At 39.3% G+C, this 23784-nt stretch overlaps 1 protein-coding gene across 3 annotated transcripts in view; it reads right to left on the bottom strand.

Annotated features, from left to right (window-relative positions):
* Positions 1-6003: 6003 nt before the first annotated feature.
* The window catches only part of LOC133452497 (contactin-associated protein-like 4), a 138019-nt gene continuing 120238 nt past the window's right edge, over positions 6004-23784 (bottom strand). Inside the window, exons 19-24 of one of the 3 annotated variants that reach the window (XM_061731842.1) lie at positions 22053-22277; positions 19295-19428; positions 14969-15056; positions 8727-8945; positions 7491-7562; positions 6004-6851 (exon numbers count right to left, since the gene is read on the bottom strand). In XM_061731842.1, the coding sequence (XP_061587826.1) occupies positions 6655-6851; positions 7491-7562; positions 8727-8945; positions 14969-15056; positions 19295-19428; positions 22053-22277 (935 nt within the window). In that variant the 3' untranslated portion in view covers positions 6004-6654. Of the gene's footprint in view, positions 6852-7490; positions 7563-8726; positions 8946-14968; positions 15057-19294; positions 19429-20256; positions 20361-22052; positions 22278-23784 lie in introns of those variants that run through there. The other 2 variants (XM_061731843.1, XM_061731844.1) reach the window with 2 other exon arrangements.

The raw sequence follows: 23784 nt of genomic DNA, 5'->3' as shown, positions 1-23784 counted from the left end.
CTCATACTTAGGAGTTTATATTATATATATTTACAAATATTATGGAAGACAACACAAATAAGCAGGCTATTAATTAATGACATCAATAACCATTTACCCGATTTTTGTTATCTGTGACTGTGATTGTGGGAAAGTATGACTATTGCGGAATCCATGAGCGCATTTAAACATGAATCATTAACACAAAATGATGCTAAACAGAACGTGACACGGAATGAGAATATAATTTTTGTCATTGTGTGTACGTTGTCATTTGTAGTAAATGAAACATGAGCATTTAGTCCTTTTTGACATTTACTCGTGAATAAGAGATCTGTGGGTATATGTTGACGAGGGGGTGCTTTTCACGGCAGGGGTGCTGAATACGGCACAACAATCTCTAACTCCAACTCGTCAAATTTCATTTTGCGCTTGCGAATATCCTGCTTTCCATCCAAACTCTCCATGGCGCAAACCGTAAGACACGCAACACCTCATTTAAATACTGCGGTTTGCACCTGTTATCAATTGCGCAAGCATTCTTAGTTGATCACCCGCAAAACACGCAACAACAGCACGTGCAAACTTTTTCAGTGCACACGCAATTTAGTACTCTTTATTTAGGATCTTAGTAAATCAGGCCCTTAGTGTTTCACATACCTGAGGATCAGTGGGAACAAGGTTGCTCTATGTAGCTTTGTCAGCAATTACATCACTCGTACTGGGCAACAGATAATCTTTTCAGAGAACACAGTCATATTGGTAGGTGGCTTTGAAAATGGTGAGGAGGTCAAGAGGGTTAGCAAATCAGGTGTTGACTGCTTGACAGATCTTTACATTGACCAGGAGGTTGTGTGATACCACAAGCAGCTTGTACAGAATTGGAAAGATCACTGCCTTCACAAGACTGAAGACCCATCTGACTGAATTAAAGGAAATGGCCAAGTTTGGACTGTCTGGAAGCCTAGAGGAAGCTTTGCCTTTGGCAAGAAAGTATGCCCTCCTACTGTATGGCCAAAAGAAAAAGGAGAATGGCCGTCCTTGCACCAACCTAGATGAGCTGAGGTACATACTGGCATTTACCTCAGATTCTTCAGCAGCAAATCTACCCACAACAGAAGATGCCTTCCAGCAACATGTATTAAGAGCCTTATATCAAACAGCAGTGTGGCGTAACAGCCACTTGGCCAAGCCTCATCTCTGGAACCCAGTTGGTAGAGAATGGAGGCTCAGACAAGATGGGTCCATTGAACACGTCATGTGCCAGAATGCACCAGCACCTAAAGAGGTTTGAGACATCACCCACCTGTAGTGTAAAGATGGAAACTGCAATAATACCAGCAAATGCCAGTGTCTTTCAGTGGGCTTGACTTGCACTGAGTTTTGCTCTTGCTCTTTCCAAGACTGCCCAAATATGACCCACTTTGTCACTGATGATAATGTGGATGAGTGACAGTGATGGCTACCAATAGCAGCCAATGAAAAACACCAGCCAAAGAGCTGGGGAGTTCAGCGTGAGGAGAGGGCTCATTCCTCCTCAGAGTGTTTTGTTTGATGAACATTTGTTTAATTTTAGATGGTAATTTTATTTGTACTGTGTGAAGTTTAGTTAGTTTTATTAAAATGATCATCAAGGCCAAACTACAATCCTGTCACCTTGTCTCCTGTGTGTTTTATTGCTGAGCCGTAAGCCTTAGCCGGACCCATCCCCCGGTGATGTCACACAGTACAGTACAGTGTAGTACAGTACAGAATATGTTGCATTGCTATTTAATGCAACATATTCCTTTTATTTGGGACAGTTTTATATTTAGTGATTGATGATTATGCATGCTATTTACATATTTGGTATTGCTGGATTCAGCATAACCACATATTCCAACAAGCCATCATATATGACAGTACATGTATCCATAATTAAAGTGTTATCTCAAGTATGGATAAAAAGGTGTCATATGACTGTATAATTAATTTAATGCATCATATATATCCGCAAGTTACCTGCTTAGTTTGCAGCAATATTGAATTGGTCAGCTGTGGAGGCTTGATTATTTCAATCTTTCACTTTCTTTAATTTGGGACACCTCATACATTGATTGATGTACCACATTGCCTATGCATGGTATCTTTACATATTTGGTATCACTGGATTCAGCACAACCCCATCTTTCCAACAAGCCATGATATGTGTTTCTATGACAATTCCTGGCCAGGCAACTAAAAAGTAAATGAGGACATTCTGCATAGATATTCTTTTTTTGCATGTTCGCTTATTTTGGAAAAGTGTTCAAAGGTCTTTATATGTAACACACATCAAGATATTCACATCCAGGTTTTTCTAATAGGTAAAGCAACTTCCTGACCACAATTATGTCAAGTTTCAAAGCTGTCAGAGCTTCTGTTATTAATCTACATGAGTTTATATATCTTAACTCCCATACGGCCAGACTGTATTTTGGTTCTTTTTTAGGTTTGGGGTGCATAACAATATGTATCAATTTAACAATGTTTGCAGTAAAATATTTTAACCTAAGAATCCATTTCATATATGGGACACCTTAGAGATCAGGAAAAACATTGTTAGGTTTTGTTCTACCCCCGGTAGGGGTATCTCGAAAACTAAAGCCCTTTTTGAAAGTTTGTCACTAGCCTATTAGGCTTCCATAGAGATATTGTGGGTCATGAACTTAATTAGGGCCCGAGCACTGACAGTGCGAAGGCCCTATTGTATCTGTAGGAATTTTTTTTTTCTCGTTTTTATTTTTCCGACGAAATGAGGGCCTTTTTGCCCCCCATAAACGTGCCCCAAAAGTCACCAAATTTTGCATGCAAGCCAGGCCTGGCGAAAAATGTGATATTTAATGGTTTGCATTAATGGGCGTGGCCTAATGGCTCAACAGTGCCCCCTAGAAAACTTTGTGCCTCAAGCCCCCAAAATACGGTTTGACGTACATGCACGGAAATCAGTAGAAACCTGTATCATGTCGCAACTTAAAGAAAGGTCTCTTGGTGCCATGGCCGAAACCGGACAGGAAGTCGGCCATTTTGAATTAATGGTGTAATTTTGGCGGTGTGTTATACATCAAAATGTGCGTCTCGATCCTGCGACGATACGCATTACTTTTCTCAGTCAAAAGCGTTACTGTGGCGACGATATACGCCAAAGAGAGCGTCCCCCCTTCATCTGATTGGTCCATATTTGATAGTCCCTACTTTCTGCCATTACTTTTGAATGGTTTGACATAGAGAGTCGTGGGTGGTGTCATCCGCTAAATGTCCAGGCCTGAATACATCTACATGCAAATCATACAAGCGCTTCCACTGCAGCACGCCTGAACGTGAACAAGGGTGCAAGGACCAGTTCATTGCTGCTTGCAGCTTTAATTTATCTTTACGGGCATGCCAAGTAATGGCATGACCATATTGCAATCGTCCAGAATGGCCCAAAGGGCAATGTTGCTAGCATTTTGCTAACAAGCTAAAGTCGCAAAAAGTCAGTACAGCATGACCCTGCTCAGATATGGAAAAAAAAAATCCCCAAAAAATAAAACATGTCCGAAAAAAAAAGGGAAAAACATGAAAATGAAGGCGATATAATGGTATACAGAAAAGGTTTCCCTTTTCTTATTATTATTATTCCGCACGCTTTTTTCAAAACTCGCCTCGCGTTGGACTACAACATATTCAAATTTCAAGCTGTGATTTACATACATTTTAAGTCAAAATGCCTGCCAAATGGCCCCATCCCCAAAGGTTTATCAACAACATTTAACGGTTTATTGACAACCCTAAACTTCTTCTTGGCCATTATTAATCACCCTAAACCACACAATCCCGAAGCAGGGCTGTGGTTTATTAAAGGTATTGTGACATCATTTTTAACATGCTTTTAACACTATTAAAAGTCTTGGCCAACATCCCTCAAATGTGTCTAAAAGAGTGTAAAACTTCAAGAAAAACTTCACTCTAGTACTCTTTTTCCTGGCTTTTTATTACAGTGTTTTTTTGCGCCGTGAAAAATGCTTCCTTTCCCCCCTTTCCTGTCAATCATTGCTCCGCTCCTCCTCCAAACCTCCTCCTCCTCCAGCCATACGCTCACAGCGGCGTCGGAGAGTTAAGCCGGGAGCGACAGGCGAAGCATGCACGGAAAAGCAGCAGGGCGAACCACAGCAAACAATCATAAAAATAAAGGCATGCAAGCAGCACTGTCCCCTTATCTTAAGTCCAGTCAGTGGCCGCGGGTCTTCTTAGCAGTTTTCCTCCGGTGATTAGAACAAAAGACGCTCTAAACAGCTCCGTGTTAAGCCTCATTTATGGTTCCGCGTTAAATCGAGGCAGAGCCTACGCCGTAGGGTTCAGCGTACGGTGCGCGTCGCCGCGTAACCCTACGCCGTAGGCTCTGCGTCGGTGTAACGCGGAACCATAAATCAGCCTTTATTGTGCGCTGGAGAGGAGAGGAGGCAGGGAGCTGGGTGGAGGGGGCGGTGATTTAGCGGGCCGTTACATAACGGCCCGCCACCAAACCAGGTGCGCCGTTTTTGCACAGTTATGCGGAAAATCCCAGAAAGCACACAATACACTGAATGTTAAAAGTTCGTTGTTTTTTGGGTGTAATTGATGTCAAGACACCCAGCAAAACACAAAAAATCAAGAAAAATGTGTTTTTCATGTCACAATCCCTTTAACAACCCTAAACCACACCCCCTTTGGGGAGCACAGGAATGAATGCAATACAACCATAAACACCTCAAACTGACATAGAACCCCCCCGAACACAACCACTACAGCCCCAAACCAAAGCAGCAAGAGGGGACGAATGGGCGGTAGGGCATGCCCATATCAAAATTTACTGAAATTTTCTAGTTATTATTACACTTTTCTATGTTTAGTGCTGTTGCCTGCTCCAGATTTAGGTACAGAAATAAGTCAAATCTGGCAAGCAGCTGCTTCAATACTTAAAGCTGAAGAAGTCCGTCTATGTTGTTGAGTCAGAGTGCTGCGATGTCTCTAAATAAACTACATCCATGTGTTTTGTAGTTTTACGTCTTTGGGAAAGACATGAAGATTTACTGAATCGGATTTGATGCTTTCTCAGCCGTAAAGAGAACATCTCAGGTCTGCCATCTTTGCAAAACAGTGTAAAACTCACCCCATCACTTCTCCTCCTTCTAACTTCTTGTTTTAGCTTGCTTGCATGAGCAATTAAGTTGTAAAATCCCAACCAACCAATGGACTGTACAGATTCTTCCAGTCGTCTACACAGAACACAAGGGCTGTCTGACCTCACTCTTCGGAGACTCTGCAGATTTAATCAAAGCAGGAATCCAGAGTTGTAGCCTTCATGGCTGATTTTTGTACTTATGAGGGAAGAAATTTAAGATGAAATCACAGACCGTGAAAGTGTTTAAAGGTTATACCGTCTGTAGTAGCAGAAATAATTCAGCCCATTTGTGGATTCAGATTGTTTACCTTCTGCAAAGACATACCAAAGATCTCTTTTCTGTTGCATTCCTAATGAAGAAGTATCCTGAGTAACATTTTACTGCCTCTAACCGTGTGCGGTACCCGAGTCACCCAGCCGTGCAGTCAGAACGGCAAATCTTATTTACACATCCAGCAGTTATGGTGCGGCATTATCATTCTCCTGGTGTCGTGTTTGCGTTCCCCTGGCGGCGGTAAAACCGCTATCACGCCTTGTTCAGCCCTGGTTTTGGTCTCAACCAACTCCTGAGGGAAATATCTGGTTCTTAAGCTGCTAAATGCTCAACTCAGCCCACCAGCAGCATGTCGATACTGCTCGCCATCTGATGTGCTCAGTGGGCTTCTTGTCTAAACAGAAATGCCAGCAAGTACCAAGAAGACTATGAAAGTGGAGAGCGTGTAAAACAATACAGCTGCGCATCTCACCGCGAAATGATGAGCTTCAGCTTGCAACAACACTTTTTCAAAAGATCTTTGTCCTTTTTTCTTTTCTTTTACAATGTAATTTAATACAATTATTATTGACATTATCATTTATAGCTTTAAAACATAATAAATTCATTCTCAGAATCATTTTGTAATGACTTTATGATGGAAGAAAATACCTCGACAGAAAACACTTGTGCAAATGGAACCCAACTGAGGGAAGTGGATAGAAAGGTTAAAAAAAGAGAGAGAGAGAGAAATAAACCTCACAGTTAAAGAGAAAATACCTATCGATGGTTTGGAAAATCTTGAAAAACGTGGTAAAAACCTCCCAAAGGAATACAATAACATCCTGTCGGGCTGTAAATGATGCTTCACTTTTCCTCTGCCCACACACAACAAGACTTTCCAAAGCTCTATCGCTTTCTATAAAACATTACAGTGTGACAAAGAGACTTTTTGTAAAGACACAAATCCAACATTTGAATTTCTGAATATTCACAGTTGCTGAAACACGAGTATCATCACTTTGAAGTTCAACACCGTTGCTTGTTCGTATCAGTATATTCACAATTTACAGTAAAGCAACAAAAACACAACGTCATGTGAATTGTTCCTCTTTGCGTTCAACTTGTTGTCGAGCCGCTTCAGCTAAAGAAGCGTCTGAATGGCCAACTAAGCGCTCTGCAAAGGTCCCGAGGGCTGGACTCCCAGCTGCACCCTCGGGCTCAAAAACATCTGCAGCACATCGACTCATCAGGCTCCCTGTTAGATGAAATACTCCTTCGTGTTTTCCGTGGGGGGATTCTGGGAGTCGGCCTGGTCGTTGAAAGGAAAATCTGGGCTGTCCTCCCGTTTGACTCCCTTCCCTTCCTGGTTTTGATACGTGTCTTTCCTCCGGTAGAGGAATCTGGCGGTGATGGCCAGGCCGGTCACCATCACAAAGATGACAACTGCGATGACGCCTGAAACACAGAGGGATCTCATGGGTGGATTTCATTCCCTAAAGTTGTCATTGTCTTGCTAATCCAACTCTGAAAAATATTGAGCATCACGTGAAATCTTTCGGATGAATCAGGTTCATCTGTTCTGTTTTCACACGTTTGGGAATACTGCAGCCATTTTCATGTAATTGAATTTTAAAATTCCACCTGATATCAATTTGTGATGATAATGGTTTAAATAAATAAATAAGTTTCTATCAGCAAATCATTCCAGTAAAAGTTTAATTAGGTGAGCTGCCCCTTTGTGTCCTGGAAAGTTTAATGGACAGTTTTAAATGACTTTTCTGTGGATTTTACCTTTTTCTATCTACACGATTATAGATTGAACCTTTTCAGTCTCCGCTTTGAATCAATTTGTGCTGGCAGAGCAACAAAGTTTAATTAGTTTTAAATGAACTCCTGCCTCTCACATAACTCCTGTAATGTTTGGAGTTCCATTCCGGCCTGAAACTTTGTTCAACCTGCTTTCTTTAAACAACATGAAGTGTTTTGCTGTGGCTGATGAAATGTTATGTGGTTGATTTGACAGGAAAAACACAGGACTGCCCCTCCCCAAAGAAGGTGAAACATGTTCAGCATTAAAACAAAACAGTTCAGTACCTCCAATCAGCGCAGAGTCGGTCCTGATGGCATTGACTAAAGGTTGACCTGAACCCACAGAACCAGACTGGTCTACAGCGGAGAGAAAGAGAAAGGCGGTGGAGGAGGAGACGAGGAGCACAAGAGAAATTGGAAAGACCAACACAAAAAAGCAAGACAGAAAAAGAGAATGAGATAAATAGTAGATACAAGGAACCAAACAAGAGGAATACATTGGATAATAGAATCAGAAAGATGTAAATCATCCAGAATATCAGAAGTCTACATCAGCGACCCAAGTGGCAGGAATCACGCTTCACAGAAAATTATCAGAACCAGTTCAGAGGAAGAAAATCACAGCGTGATCTCCTGTTCGTTCCTCATTAACGGAACGATCCTAATTACACTGGTCATGTTCTACATCCCGCATGATTGATGAGCCTCTCCAAAACGCAGCATCATCAAGTTTTGACACTAAGAAAGAAACCCAACAGGAGATGCATGCAGCTATAATTAAAGAATAACTAATTAAAGAAAAACAAGCATGCACGCTCAAGGTCACATCAAGTTAGAGAGACCGGTCCACATATGGGGGGAAACGTGCAAACTGCAAAAGACCACCAGCCGGGATTCAGTTCGGATCTTTGCTGCGGCCACACCACCATGCAGCCGCAGACAGGCACATGAGGTGAAAACATTAAGTTGTTTAATGACTTTGAAAACCTTATTTTCCCCCATATTTCCTCCCCAACAACCTGCAGGCTAGAAAATATGCTCCAGAACGTATCACTCTTGTCTCGATGTTCTTGGCTTACATTTTCAACCAACAACTCCACTGTAGTTTAATTAGAAGTGAAAACGATGGTACGTCTGAATGTGCGGAGCAGTTCTCCACTGTTCTGTTTTGTGGCAGCGCTCGTCGTGCTACATATTGAAAAAGGCCCTCAGGCTTGACAAGTTTAAGCGATGAAGCGTAAAAGAATGACATTTAGCTTCATTTCTGTTGTGTTGCTGCAAGCTCCACAGACTGGGGCTTCATCTTTAATACTTGACTGTATTTTTACGAAGTCTGTCATTCTGAGCTTAGCTAAAGAAAGGGAGGGAAATGGGAAACATGTTAGTAGGCTGGGAATTGGTCCTTTTTTTCTTCTTTTACAAAATCTGGCCTTAGTTTACTATTTGTGTGTGTGTGATATCCAATATCTAAAGCATGACAACAAACCAGAGGCTCCTCAGAGCTGAGCGATGGTTACGGACCTGACAGGAGGTGTGTGTTCTCGGCTTCGTAGGGATTGCCTGAAGCGGCAGAACCGCAGTTTGACCGGGTCAAAGGTCCAGTGATGATGACGGGGCTGGTGTCCGGATGGAGCAGAGCCGCTTTCAGAGGGCTGATGGAGTTGAACTGAACCACTGACAGACAGCCGGCGAAACCGAGAGACGCTAACCTGGCCAGGTGTGGATCCAAGTCATCAGACTCTGAAAGACAAAACGAAACTGCTTTACTGATGTGAACATCAATAACGTTCCACATATGAAAGAATAACCTTTTATAAATACTATCTATACTTTCATTATATTCAAAAGGCCTTTTTCCACCTCGAGTTTCATCTCAGGATGTTTGGAAAAAGTAAGAAAATCACCAACTTGGTCATATTTATTGCTCTAGATTGACTTTAAAGTGGTTGCTTTAGATATGTTGTTGCCATATCTAAAGCATCATTACTAATTTACTTTCACACGCTACTGATATGAATACAATTTTTGTAGAAACTGAGAGCCACCATTTGTCGTTTTGACCGTTCTTACTTTAAAACCACTCTATGTAGCAACACTGTCTCTGACCACATGAGGGCAGCATATTGCCTGTGGCAGATCTAAATGTGATCAGAAGGGGTTTTACTACATAGGAAAACTCTTACCTTGTGACATAATAAGGCCCATTTATGCTTCTCTGTTGAATTGACAATGATGCAACTTTGGCAAAAAAAAGCATTTGCTATTCCAGGTCGATTAGCTCCAACTCCTTTGGTCATTGTGACCAGGTAACTGTGCAACGCTGTGACCTTGACACAGAACCTGAAGATGGCGATGGAGAACCATAAATCATGTTTTATCCCTATTGGTCTTTTGAAACGGTGTCTTGGGGAAAACTTGGGGACTCAAAAGGACATGTGGGTGTTCAGATCATCATACACTCCTTTCTGTTAATCTGATGGCACCTCTGACTTTGGCTGCTGTGACAGCCGTTTCACCTTGTTACACTGAATTAACTTTAAAGTAAGAGTATATATAAGGTTGGCTATCAGGTGATATTCTGTCTTAATTTGCAGTTCAAGGTGATAAAAATATTCCATTTGTTTTTGACCAGGGCTTTTCATTGTCCTTTAATGTTTGCACAACTCATTACTCCCCTAACCTAATACATGTACTTGGATTCTTTTGTCACCCGTCCCTGGGAGAGCAATGGTGACCATACATTAACTTAAAGCACCCACAGACATCAAATTTACTACCTTTGCATACTGTAGTGCTATTTATCTGTAGTAGTTTGGGGTATTTTATTAATAGTAACGGCGGGACTAAAAGTGACACCGTGATTTCAAGATCCATGATGTTCAACATCGTTCATTCATAAAAAAATCCCAAACTGACAAGCATCCATGACAGCAAAATGACTCAGTAACTCTGCTTTCACACTGCATCTATCACTCCACAAGACATATGTGCTCTCTGCTCCTAAATCTATTCATTTTATTGACTTGAATCCCTTCATCATTCATCAGCACTTCTTCACGGCAGCGTAAACAGCAGCTGTGAAAGCGACATTACCGCCTGAAGCAGCTGCATCAGTGTCTCAGCAGATGACTGAGAGGTGACTGGTTTTACCGGGACACATCTGCATGTTGATGGGAGCAGCAGGAGACATTACCGCAGCCAGTAAACTCCTCTCAGCGGATGCTCTCCTCACTACATCACCCCTCTCTCCCCCTCTGAGTCTCTGTATTCCTTCTGGGTCCATTAGTTAGACTGATGGATGATGAGGCTAGGAGGAAGTGACAGAAAATCCACTTTACTGCTGCTTTTCTGATCCTGATCTGGCTCTCTGCCTCCTCTGGTTTGACATGGTGGACGGCAGGCCACATGTTGACATGACAGGGTTGAAACACTCCATTGAACTGTTACGGTGTACTGGAGCTTTAAGCCAGAGGGACATGAAATGTAGATCTGACTTAACTCGGGGGTAGTAGCTATAATTCCCCTTTAAAATGAACTGACAATGGAAATTTGAAGGGCATTAAATATATAATAAATACACACAATGATACATTGCATTAATTTCGTTTACTCAACATTGATAGGAGTTTTACACTCAAAGTGAAAGAACATGACCAGGATATAAAAACACACAATAGCTCTCTGTTTTTTTACTGACATACAGCATATAAGTAGATGACACATATTTTCCTCTTAAGAGCCAAGTGATTCTCTTAAAACTAACGGCACGGCCGTGAGCCGTGACTGTACCCTGTGGCTTTTCAGTCCCTTGTGTTGTCCAAAGCTAATATCTCAGACCCTCTTTGACGGAGCCTCGTAGGGAGAACATGAATAAATCATGACACAGCCAATTACTGTCGTCTCCCCAACACTTTTACAAGTCCCAGTCCAGAGATGAGCGTTTAAATGGATGAAGCGTGGCGCCAGAATACTGGACTTTTTTTCTATCTCTTTGGAAAGTCGACTCTTCATTATATGCTTTTTTGCTTTTCTTTTTTTTTTAAGCAGAGGTGATGTGGTCAAAAAGCATGAGATACCAGTGGCAGCTAATCTAAAAACAACATGAATCCTAAATTTCAGTCAGGCAGATAGTTTTAGCAAATAGCACAGATTTGTTTTTACTTAGTAAGGATGAGAAAATCCAGTGATGAATAAGATGCACAACTCAAATCCACCAACTGCATGTTTAATACAATTTCATATATTCAAACTACAGAATTAAAACATTTGAAATCATGAGATTGATTTTGGCGGGAATATATACACTATGCTAACATTCAGTCCAAACTGGCATGGGTGTTTGGTTGGAACAACAGTTGTCTGTATATTACGTGACTGGCAAATCTCTGCTGCGTTGCAAAGTGGTTGTCTGAAAACTTCAGAGCAGTGCCCTCTGTCACGTGAATGAAATGCTACGAATACACAAAATCCACATCTATTTGCAGTTTAACACCTCCGGGTGAGATTTGACGGCTTACAGGTTGTTGTTGGCATACAGGAACATGCCAACAATGAAGTTCCTTCGTCTTGTGTCTGTTGACGCCTTCACCTTGGTTGTTGAGCTTTTCACTGGTTTCTCACAAGGTATTCAAACTAGTTTTAAAACCCCACTCAGCAAGTATTTTACTGTTTTAGATGGTGAATTTATGACCTTGTCTCTCTAGGAATGTATGTGGTACCCTGAAGTTTCAAAGTAGAAATCATCATCCTGATTTTGCTCAATTCATAACTTGTGACAACAGAAAAGAACCTTATGAACATGCTAACAAAGTGTGTGTGTGTCTTTTTTTTCACTTCCTGAAAGAAGTCTTGGAAACTGTATCAGGAAAGACTTCAACACCGAGCACACGGGAATATACTGACAGACAACATAACATTGTGAAAGGTGCTATTCAAGAAAGGAGAAGGGCCACCATCGTGTGGCAGCACCAATCAACTATTAAAGCATCATTAAGTTCTGTGCAACCATTAAAATGTTTGTTTAACGCACCATTTGCCTGAAGTACTGCCCCAGTCACATTCTCCACCTGTCACTACTGTTACCCAGAGTTAAATCTGTGTATTCAGGGTGCTTTGCATTGGAGGGAACAACCTGCTCCTCATCCTTTCCACCAGACCAGAGTTTTACCTGGAAAAAAAAAGCCAAGCAAAATTCTTAGCTTCCACTTTATGGGGACTGTAAATGAGGGCATATAGCAGCCTTATAGCAATTTAAAAGGTTCCAATTGCTGCAACCGTGCTGTTTGTGATGCATGAGCAATAAAGCACAACAATTTGATCTTGCAGCAGATGTAAGTTTTCCTACACCATGCCCTCTTGACTTTCTCACAAACTTTATTAGGACCTGAGACACATTCTGTCAAAGAGGACTAAAATTACAGACAGTGCAGTAAAGAAAGACAGACAAACACAGGTATAGTGGTGGATGTTGTGTTTGTGTTATTGATAACACTGTTGTTCTTATGTAATCATGTATGTATGTTGTTGTCCTAGAGCTGTCTGTTTTTTAGAGATGTTTGTTTTTTGGTGAGCCAAAGACAATTTTCCACCCCTGGTGGACAATAAAGATGTATTCTATTCTATTCTATTCTATAATGCATTGGTGTTTGTGTTGTGTGGTGTGGTGTAGATGAGTGAGTATGATTTTTTGTGGTTATGTTGGCTGTAATCCCCTGATTTGTGCATGAGCTGAAACAGTCATAAAGCAATAATGCTGACCTCCAACACTAATTCAGCAACAACTCGTGGTCGCAACCAAAACTTTGGGCTGAATCACAGTTGGTACTGGTGTGTTGGGTCAGTGTCAGCACAGTAAAAGCCCTTTTTATTGGATGGATTTGCAGAATTGGATTATATAATGGGGCAAATTTTAGCAGTGAACAGAAATATCAACATGCCTGCTTCAACCTCTCTCTGCACCAAACAAATGTGAGTTGAACACGTCGGCAGTGATCCCCCGTGGTCTCAGAATCCTAAACCTTAACCAAGCATCATGGAGTTTTTATTTCATTTGTTAAGCACTTTTAAAACAACCACACTTGACCAAAGTGCTGTACAGAAGAATAAATAATAACATCATAGATAAAAGACCAGACAGCTCAAAAAGATATAAAATGTTAAATAAAATAAGGTAATAAGCATAAAATGAGTAAAAGTAACATTCATACAATCAAAGCAATAAAATGGGATAAAATAATATAATAAAGAATAAAAGGAGGTCAAGGAGGGATTTAAAAACAGACAGAGAGGAGGCCTGTCCGATGCACTGAGGCAGGTCATCCCAGAACTAAAGCCATTTCCCTTGTAGTTTAGACTGAACGATTCTGACAGCCGAGGGGAAACATTAACACCTGAATATTTAATATTACTGGAATTGAGCGGTAGAAAGTTACTTTGAAGCGCAGAATCCCAAGCATTTTCTGAAAGCAGTAGTATAGTTTATTTTGGTCAATTAATATTATAGTTAGAAATTTTTGAAAGAAACTAATGATATCAAAAGTCTGCTGTATAGATTTGTACAGATCTTTTAGATATAGCTGTACATCATCTGCATAAAAAATAATTTTGTTAGGACCTAGTGTCTTGAATTCCTTTAATGTGGGGGTTTTGTCGTACTGCAGCTGCAAGGGGTTCAATAAAAATAGCAACCAGTGAAGGACAGACTGAGCATCCTTGTCTGATTCCCCGATTAAATATTAAACTTTGTGATGAAATCCCTTTAGTGATTACTGTGGAGAAGTTTACAGTGTTTTAATCCAGTGAAAACCAAAGATGTGTAGTGTACTGAACCAAAATGTTTTTTCTGCATCTAATACTACTATTAAATACTACCACTAGATTCTATTATTGATTTAGTTTGTTTTTGTTGAGCGATATGAATTGAGATGAATAGCCTGCAGGTGCTATCTGTTATATTTCTGTTTTTAATTAAGCTTGTTTGATCTGCATGGATGAATATTGGAGCTACAGTTTTTTTATTCTTGTGGGCAGGGCTTTAGGGATTATTTTCAAGTCAGTATTGATTAATGAAAATGGTCGATAGCCTGCACGCAGGAGATGGATCCTCATTTGGATTTAGAATAACTGTCATAACTGCGGTATTGTGGAGGATTTGTAGAGGTGGTATGAATTTCAGCTACGACTTTGTAGAAAAGTGGTAATAATATTTGTCAAAAATAATTTATAAGATTCTGGTGGAAATCCATCTGGACCCAGTGATTTATTATTAGGCATTTTCTCCAGAGCTTCATGAAGTTCTTTGAGGGTGAGGGGGCTGTCTAACATCTTTGGTTGATTTTTGGATAGTTTTGGAAGTTCGAAATCTGGAAAAAACATCTTTTTTGCTGACTTCTTTGGGTTATGGTCTTGCCTGTATAGCAGACTGTAAATACAGTAATAAATAAATGGATGAAATAGTTGGGTTTTTTTTTTGGTTGTAATGCTGCAAATGATTTGCTTAGAATTTCGGCTTGACAGATGTAGAGGAGTCCAGCCTGCTGAGGTTGATGAGGAAGCAGCTGTGGGTCTGTCAACATCAGCATCAGGTCTGCAGGTTTCCACTCTGAAACTCTGTTTCCGCATTTTTCTGCTTATATCTTGGCTTTTCCGTGGACTCCCTAACATAAAGTAATACATAATTTTTCATTGCTGTACTAAGAGCTTCAGCAGTGTCAAAGGAGTGTGAGTCTGAGTGCTCTCGAATTATAAAAGATCCCATCACTTACCATACACTCTGCCCAACACCAGCGATTTGATGGAATTAAACTCAACATCAGATGTCAGACTGAAGTCTTCTCTGGCGTTTTCATCAACCTGAAAAAGAGAAGCTATATTTCACGAGTTCTGACTGTTCCTTTTTTTCAGTTGTATTTTTCAGCGTCAAAAACTCATTGCTCAAAACTCATCAACTCATTGCATTTAGAGCAAAAAATAGTTGATCGATTTCAAACTTTTCCCTCCAGTGGTCATTTTGCCAGCTCAGTGGGAGAAACAGACTTGTAAAGAAAAACATTCAGTCATGCGAGGTGAAATTCTCCACTGGAGATCATCCTAATGAGGGTTGCTCCACAGAGGGTCTCCCCATGTGGCTGTGAAGGAGGATGCTGGTCTGAGCCAAAACTGTTGGTGTCTGGATAAATGTCCCAATTGATAGGCTAATTAAAACTAAAGCTTGTTTTACCTTTAAGTCTGTTTTCACTTCATAAATGTTGGTTAGTTTATTCACTTGATTTGACACAACATTTATTTAGTAGGGTCAAACTAGTTTTGTCTGAAGTGGTATAAATATATAATGTGGCTTTAAAGCTTTTGGGCTAGCTGAAAGGTGTATTTCAACCTTTCAAAGATTATAAACAAACGTGAATAGCTGCAGTTGATGCATGTTGCTATCAAGCTGTATCTTGTGTTCATCCAGTATTTACACTTCTTTCCAAAAAGTTGAAATAAAACATTTTTATACAACATTCTTCTAATTAAATTATTGTAAATGGAGTGAAGACTAAAAAAAGGCTATTTCTGAAAACAAAATGATTCAAGTTTTATAAAGAACAGTGTAGATTTTATGCAAATTGGAGACATGTTTGTGTGGGTGAAAATCAAAAACAGAGGATGTTAAATTTCTTTCATGCTGATTCTAATCACAAATCAAATCATAAAAGAGTTAAATTTCAACGTAAAGTAAAAGGAGAATGGACTTCTTCTCTTGACTTTTGATGATGATTTTTGTCTGACCTCACAGCCAAAAAGCAAATGGTTGTCAAATTCCCCCCCAAAATGTCCTGGTCAGGTAGATAAAAAGCCCACCGTGAATCATATTACCTCAGTAATTTACAAGGTGTGAATGTCCAAAAAACTGCGTAAAAGCCTGAAACTACTCAGCAGGCAGCTATAACTGCAGAACATTTTAGATGAGAGCTGAAATGTCTTTAAGAACCATAAAAAGAATATCCAGAGCCCTCTATTCAAGCGTTTTACGATTGCCGTGACCTGGATGACAGATTCTCCACTGACAGTGTTTGCAAAGCTGGTCAGATGATCTACGTTAAAACCAGCTCAGAGCAGATTGCCACTGGCAGCTTGTTTGGTTTGTTTAGGTATCAGTTTTTTGGGAAAGAGATGCAACATTGCATATTTACCTGCAATCATTTCACCAACCAAAGACTTTTATACATTAAAAAAAGAAAGAAATATAAAAAAAAAGACTAAATACATTTCCTGACATCTGAAAGAAAAGTCTGTGACATTTGTTGGTTTAAATAACAAAGACATACAGTCCCACATGTTAGTTCTGTTCATTACATCCACATTTTTTCTAAAAGGTGTCATAGCTTTGAGCTAAACTATTATAAAGCAGCATTGTCTGAAGTTGGAATGAGATGAACAAGGTGAAGCTTCTCCTCAGAGCTGGGTCTGATGTCACAGAGGCCCACAAAAGTCCACAGGTCACTGAATAATTCATATTCAGAAATAATATTTTCAGACTCAAGCTGACTCAAGCTGAAAGGGCTGTTATGCTGGAGGTTTTAATTTGTTAGAAACTCAACTACAAGCTGTCAAGTGCTGAATAATTAATTATTTTTCATTAATGTCCTTAAAAGAGTGCATGGTTGTCTGTATATGTGGCCCTGCAATAAACTGGCGACCTGTCCAGGGTGTAATGAGCTGGGATCGGCTCCAGCAGACCCCCGTGACCCTGACCAGGATTAAGCGGATATAGAAAATGGATGGATGTACTTTTAAATAAAGTAGTTGCAAAAATGCGATTTAATCATTTGTGCAGGAGAGAGAGCTAATTTTGAGTTAACATAACAATGACCTCCATGTAAAATTTGCATAACTTTAATTTATCGCTATATATCATATTCACGAAAGCAGATGTAGTTAAAGTGCTGGAGTCTGAACAGAATAGTTTTAAAGTCTGCGGGCAACAGTGGAAATAAGGTCATCTTTTGTTGTTTTTTTTGTTTCCAGTCCCTGATTAAGTCTGATATGCTGTTTTTATTCAAACTAGTGCTGCCAGTAAACCTAGAAGATCTTAATACCTTTCTGACAACAGCAATGAAAGAGAGCACACAGCATACTAGTACTTGAGAGTGGCCGAGGCTTCAGAGGGTCATCTTTTATCTGGACATTTAAAAAGGTGTGACACCGTCCACGTATGACACCAGTGTTGACCTCCTTGTGCATCCTGATAACGATGTGATGATTCACAGAGATGAAAACAGGCACAATGAAACGCCCCTCATATTTGCCTGCAGCTTTAACACAGCAAATCAAGACGAGGTCACCTTGTATTTCATCTCAGTGTCTATAATTAAACTGGCTCCTGTCCTGCTTAGAAGAACGCACATATACTTTCAGGCTGATGTTAACAAGGTAAGAGATTTGGTGGATCAAGAGAAGATTAAGGTGCCTCGTATTTCTTCTGATGTGTGGTTTGTTCCAGCCCGCTCTTCTAACCCGTTTTAACCAAAACAATAGTTCTGAGTTTAATCTGCTGTCAGTTCCACACTGATTTAGCTTCTGAACCTTAAAAGAACAACTTTGGTTTTTAGCAGGTAAACATTTGATGGATAAGACTTTTCTTTAACTCTTTTAATTTGGATCTCTGTTTTGAATTATATTGGAAATGCTTTATTATTACAAATATAAAGTGTTCATTCTTGAGAAATTATTGAGAAATATAAAATATGTAAGCAGAGAGCAAACTGAAATTTGGATGTGTAGAGTATTGAAATCAGTAGAGACCATCATGAGTTTATCGGTGTGTTTGTAGCCTGCAGCAGCTGAGCTGTTGAAGTCACATGTAGCATCGTAGGTGTCACAGGTGACCTCCAAACTCAAAGCTGGTAGCTCAATATCCAGGGTTCAGAGACCCTCCTACACAGCAACATGTCCAGGATTACAGAAACCAGTACAATGTTTGTAGTCGAGATTGTGTCTCACTACTGCATTCCTGACATTCTCCTTATCAGTTCTCCAACTATATCCATTATATTTGCTAGTAATCTCACAATAAACATGATGCTTACATTTAAAGTGGCTTCTCCTTGCTGCACATCCTCAAAAAACTATCTTTAACTTGTGGGTTTCAGATTTGATCTTGGGCATAACTGGCTTTGGAAAGCTCAATCAGCTGCTGCCACATACATTAAATAAAAGGTTGTAATGGCTACTCATAATTAAGGATGTTAAAGAGCCCAAATGACCAGCAGGAAATGCTTAGGCAGCCCCAAATCATGGTTTTGATGGAAAAATCTTGCATGTGTTTTTATTTATTTGCTTTTTTAGATTATCTTGGACACCTGTTGAGAGAAACAGTGAAAGGAAATAATTTCTCTGCTTGCACCATATTGTTGGCACCGTGAGCCTGGCATGAGACGTTCTAACACCTCCAGTTTTGTGGTCACAAACACCTGTTGCATGCACAGCAGGAGGGACTTGAATGTGTGGCATTTACAATTGCTTTTACAGACATTTCACAGACATTCATCAGAGTTTGTGCCAGATGGAACTCTGACATTAAGTTGCAGAAGTGATTTGCTTGTTTTGCCTTCCTTTTTTTCTCTTTCATAGAGGTGGACGTTCACAGATTAAGTATAAGCAGCCTTCTCAGAGTAGTTGCTGTAGCTATTATTATGAAGGAGCTGACTCTTAGCAGCAAAGCAGCAAAATATCTTGAACATGAGAGCATGTCGAGTGGCCTTCAGTGTGCAGAAAGCCTTTGACACTTTTTCCGACTGGCGCATCGTTAAAGAAATCGTCTGCGTGATCTTGAAGGCCATTTAAAGGGATGCAAATAAAAGACCTTTATCACCGAAATAAGTCTTGTGGAATCAATAAAATGATTTGTCACCGCTTTTCTTAATACTTTCTACTCATTTCTTTCACACAAAGAAACACCACTTTTTCCACAAATCCAATATGCTTCTGTATTGGTTCATAATACACGTCTCTCTAATGTGATCCAGGCCAGTTTGTCTATTTATTTATGTCTTTGTGGGAAAAGCTACATGTCCAGGGTGATGCTGGATACTTGCATGTTTTCTTACCTGCACAGACACCACGTGTGCGTGTCTCCTGACGGTAACCGAGTGCAGCTGTCCGTTGGCGAGGCCCCGCGCGCTGCTTCGCAGCACTTCAGCATCTCCACCCTGCTCCAGTTTATATCTCACCTCCAGCTTTTCTACACAGACACAAAGTCGTTTTTCTTTTTCAAACGTTCAATTCATTAAAATGTCTCCTTTTTTCTATAATCTCTATTTCTGGTCCATTTTTCACCCTAATGAATCAGAACGATGTATCAGAGTTAATAATCTCTTTCAAGATAAGAGGATTAAAAAGGTAATTCTCCATCAATAACAATCTAATCTATTTTCCTATTATTAGGAACATTAAGTAGAGTTTCAAGGAAAAAATCAGTTTTACAAGTTTTAAAGAGAATAAACACATTGTCCTTCGCACACATTCATGTTTATATCATCATAATTAATCCTGTTAGGAATATTTTATTACTATAATTTGGTGTGATCTTTCTCTTAATTACAAAAGTTGTTTTTGCTGAAGAGAAGTTTATCAAATTAGCAGCTAATTTTGCTTATATAGACAAATTATTGAGAACAAAACTTATTCTTAGGAGTTTAAAACGCAGCACACGATCAAGGGCAAAAGAAATGGGTGAAACAAGAAAAAGACCTCAGGGAATTAAATGGACACTTGATTTTAAGAGAGTTGAGCGGATGGCTCCTGCTCTGCCTGAGACCTGAATACTCGGCTTTCCATTAACTTTCATTGTGTCATTAAAAGCAGAAAAAAGAAAATCGATTTACAGCTAATCTAGCAGCAAACTTTGTGGGATTCCAGGATGCTGAAAATGTGTGTTAATTTACTGCTTTTACAAGCCACAATATATAACGATTGCAGAAAACAGGTTTCAGTCGTCTTGTTCAACAGTGCACTGCACCGCCCCTTCTTAGCAGCCCGACGGAGGCAGCCATCACGTCTCACTGATGAGGCCAAATCGGCTGGCAAAGCTGCACAGATTAAAACGCTATAGTGGCTGATGAGATGAATCCAGTAAGAGAGAAGATGCGACAGATCCTGGCACATCCGTTACGGCTGCAGGCCGGAGACCGAGGGAGAAGAGAGAGTTTTCAAGATGACATGACAGGAAATGGAAGTGAGGATGAGAGGAGGTGAAGAGGTGGGATGAGAAGCTGAGAGGAAACAAAATGAGAGCCAAGTGATCATAAAAAGTTGCTGAAGGAAGAGACCAGAAAGTGAGACTAAAGTCAGGTAACCTGGACACTTTCCAATCAAACTCTTTCAAAATAGAGTTCACAGCGTTAAACCCATTTCTTGTGAACTGTTTCCATGGACATGATCATGGGAAGGGTAATCCATTAAACTAGATTAATATATTTTACTGAGAGCATTAAACTGAAATAACATTTTAATAAAGATCAGAATTATTCGGTGTCTGACATTTGATTATCAATAGTGTTGTCATGTGACTTAGAAGAGACATAAATTATCCCTCCGAATGTCCATGTAATCTTCATTTTACATGACCCCACGCCCCTGAACGGCCACATAGCATCAAATTGTCATGCACTTCCTCTTGGACAAAGGACCAGCACAAGAATCATCCTTGCAAACTTCAGGGGATTGTTTTTGACATATCACTATCTTGCTTTAGAAAGTCTTGCACTTTTGATGCAGTGAAGCAACATCCAGCAGCTGTGGACACAGTGAACGGCTTGTAAATAGTGGGACAACCTTCCCACTTCAGATGAGCTATTTTCTGTTCGAGTCCCAGGCTGATTTTTCTCTCTCTTTTTTCACCATGATACAATCACTTAATAAACAGAATTTAACAAACATCTCTATAAATCAACACTAAAGCAACAAAAGCCCTGTTCATTGAAAGTGAAAGTTCAAATGTTAATTACTTGGTGACATTACTAAGGTGATATTTGAAAGGAAAAATCAATTAGGAGTTAATCATTTTGACCACCTCAATTTTTAGTACATTTTTTAAAGATATAATTATTTTACATTGAAAAAGGAACCTAATCGGGGCTTTAACACTGAAGAATGTTGCTACTTTACCTGTCATGTGATCATCGGCCAGTATTTTGGGGAAAGTTTCTTGGGGGCTAAAGATTTTGTCGTTAACTGTGCAAGGCTGTGATGATTGATTTGTATTTTATTTTGTTAATCTATGTCATACAAAATATTATGTATGGAAAAAGACTATTATGGTTATCGGTTTTCAACTACTAAATGTTACATACACAAATAAAATAATTAATTACAAAAAAAAAACAAGCAGCGGCAGGCATTTGATAAGCCTGGAAATAAAGGAATTATTTAGTTTCTGTCGTGTTTAGATTTTGATATAGTGAACTATTCATTATACATAATTTCTATGTCCTTAGTGTGATAAAGGAAAACTAAGTATACCATGTTAAAAGCTATATTATAAACACATTGATGTGATTTAAAGCTGCTAGGATCCAGGGGGTGGGTGGGTAATTTCTGGGGTTATGATTTTATTTTCATTTATTTATTTATTTATTTTTGCTCTTAATTTATGTGTTAATTTTGCATTGTTATACTTAATAATATGGTCATTACTTTTTTTTTTTTTTTGTATTTGTTTTTTTTGTTGTTACATTTATCTATTCATTTTTTGTTGTTATGTATTGGTGTTTTTTTTGCACCATGTTGTTTTTTCAGAAAAAGGAAAAAAAAAGAAATAAAAATTTGATCACAAAAAAAACTGTGCAAGGCTGGCGTGGTCCTCACCGTGCTTGTTGATGAGCAGGGCCAGGTACTCTCTGGAGAGGGAGCTGACGGAGAGCAGCAGAGCCGGACTCTGGTTGGTCCTGAAGCTCAGGGAGACGTTCTCTCCTCTCAGCGTTGCGTCAGAGTAGATGGACGAGGGCAGAGCGCTGCCGTTCCTGCTCTGCTCTGACGGCTCCCTGAAGGTGTAGCTGACGGAGGTTTCTGGCCTGAAGCTGGCCGACACCTCTGGAAGACGACCAAAGCAACACGCTTGAGAATTAGACTCTTCTGGAGACTACTGTAACAATACTTGAAGTGGCTTTTCCTTTGTCTGCAAAGCAACAAGTTACGGCATGCAGTGTTGGGATAGTGGATACGGTCCCAGATCACATATACGTAGGGTTGCCACCCGTCCCGTAAAATACGGAATTGTCCTTTATTTGAGAAAAAAATGTTGCGTCCCGTATTGAACTAATACGGGACACGATTTGTACCGTATTTTCCTTAACTTTTACACCATATTCTAGTTGAATTATTGAAATAAATTAACTTTTACACCATATTCTAGTTGAATTATTGAAATAAATTAACCTTTACACCATATTCTAGTTGAATTATTGAAATAAGTTAACTTTTACACCATATTCTATTTGAATTATTGAAATAAATTAACCTTTACACCATATTCTAGTTGAATTATTGAAATAAATTAACTTTTACACCATATTCTAGTTGAATTATTGAAATAAGTTAACTTTTACACCATATTCTAGTTGAATTATTGAAATAAATGAACTTTTACACCATATTCTATTTGAATTATTGAAATAAATTAACCTTTACAACATATTCTAGTTGAATTATTGAAATAAATTAACTTTTACACCATATTCTAGTTGAATTATTGAAATAAATTAACTTTTACACCATATTCTTCACCTGTAGGCTATATTACATCTGGGCTGATATGGACATACGTAGCATAGGAGGATATTTCAGTTGCTAGTATGGTTGTCTGTCTGTACAGTCATGCAAGTTCAATGCTATTAAAGCACTTTAAACTTTAAATCAAAGTATTTTGTTTTTTCATATAAAATAAACACATTTTTATTCAGTTTAGAAGTTTTGGGGATTTTTTTTTGGCTCCTGCACTGCTGAAATCAGGGCGTCCCTTATTTCTATTTCTGAAAGGTGGCAACCCTACATATACGCATCAGGTCAAAGACCGTGATGGTCCTGAGATGGGGAACAGAACAAAACTTTAGAAAAAAAAGAAACAAAACCCAGCAACAAAACTCACCTCATAAAATGTATATTTCCTGTTGTTATATTTGTATATTGCAGAGAAATGGACAGTTAAAGCGATTCATCAACAGTGTTTCCATGCTGTTTTTTGACCTTGTTCTATTTCGTTTAGTACAATCCACATAAAAAAACTAAAATATGTAGCTTTCTTTTTTTCCTAAGTGGGACAAAAACAGCAAAAATGCTGCAGATTCTGGTCGATGATTATATAAAAAAAGAGCTACATGGTTTTTTCCACTCAGAAAAATCTGCATCTCTCCGGGGGTCTTAAAAAAAAGAGCCCTGAACAATTCATATGAGGATTTTTCAAGCAGGGCTTTTAATCAGACTGTGTTCATCGCTTTGAAGAGCAAGAAGTGAAATGCAGCAGAACCTTAATCTTTCAGTGATTCATGGGTCTATCAGCAACAACGTTGTTACATAATGATATTGTTTGAGTTTTTATTTC

Source organism: Cololabis saira, chromosome 10 (assembly GCF_033807715.1).
Source record: "Cololabis saira isolate AMF1-May2022 chromosome 10, fColSai1.1, whole genome shotgun sequence".
Taxonomy (NCBI): domain Eukaryota; kingdom Metazoa; phylum Chordata; class Actinopteri; order Beloniformes; family Belonidae; genus Cololabis; species Cololabis saira.
The sequence above is the reverse complement of the archived record's forward strand: the minus strand, read 5'-3'. Positions and strand labels throughout refer to the sequence as shown.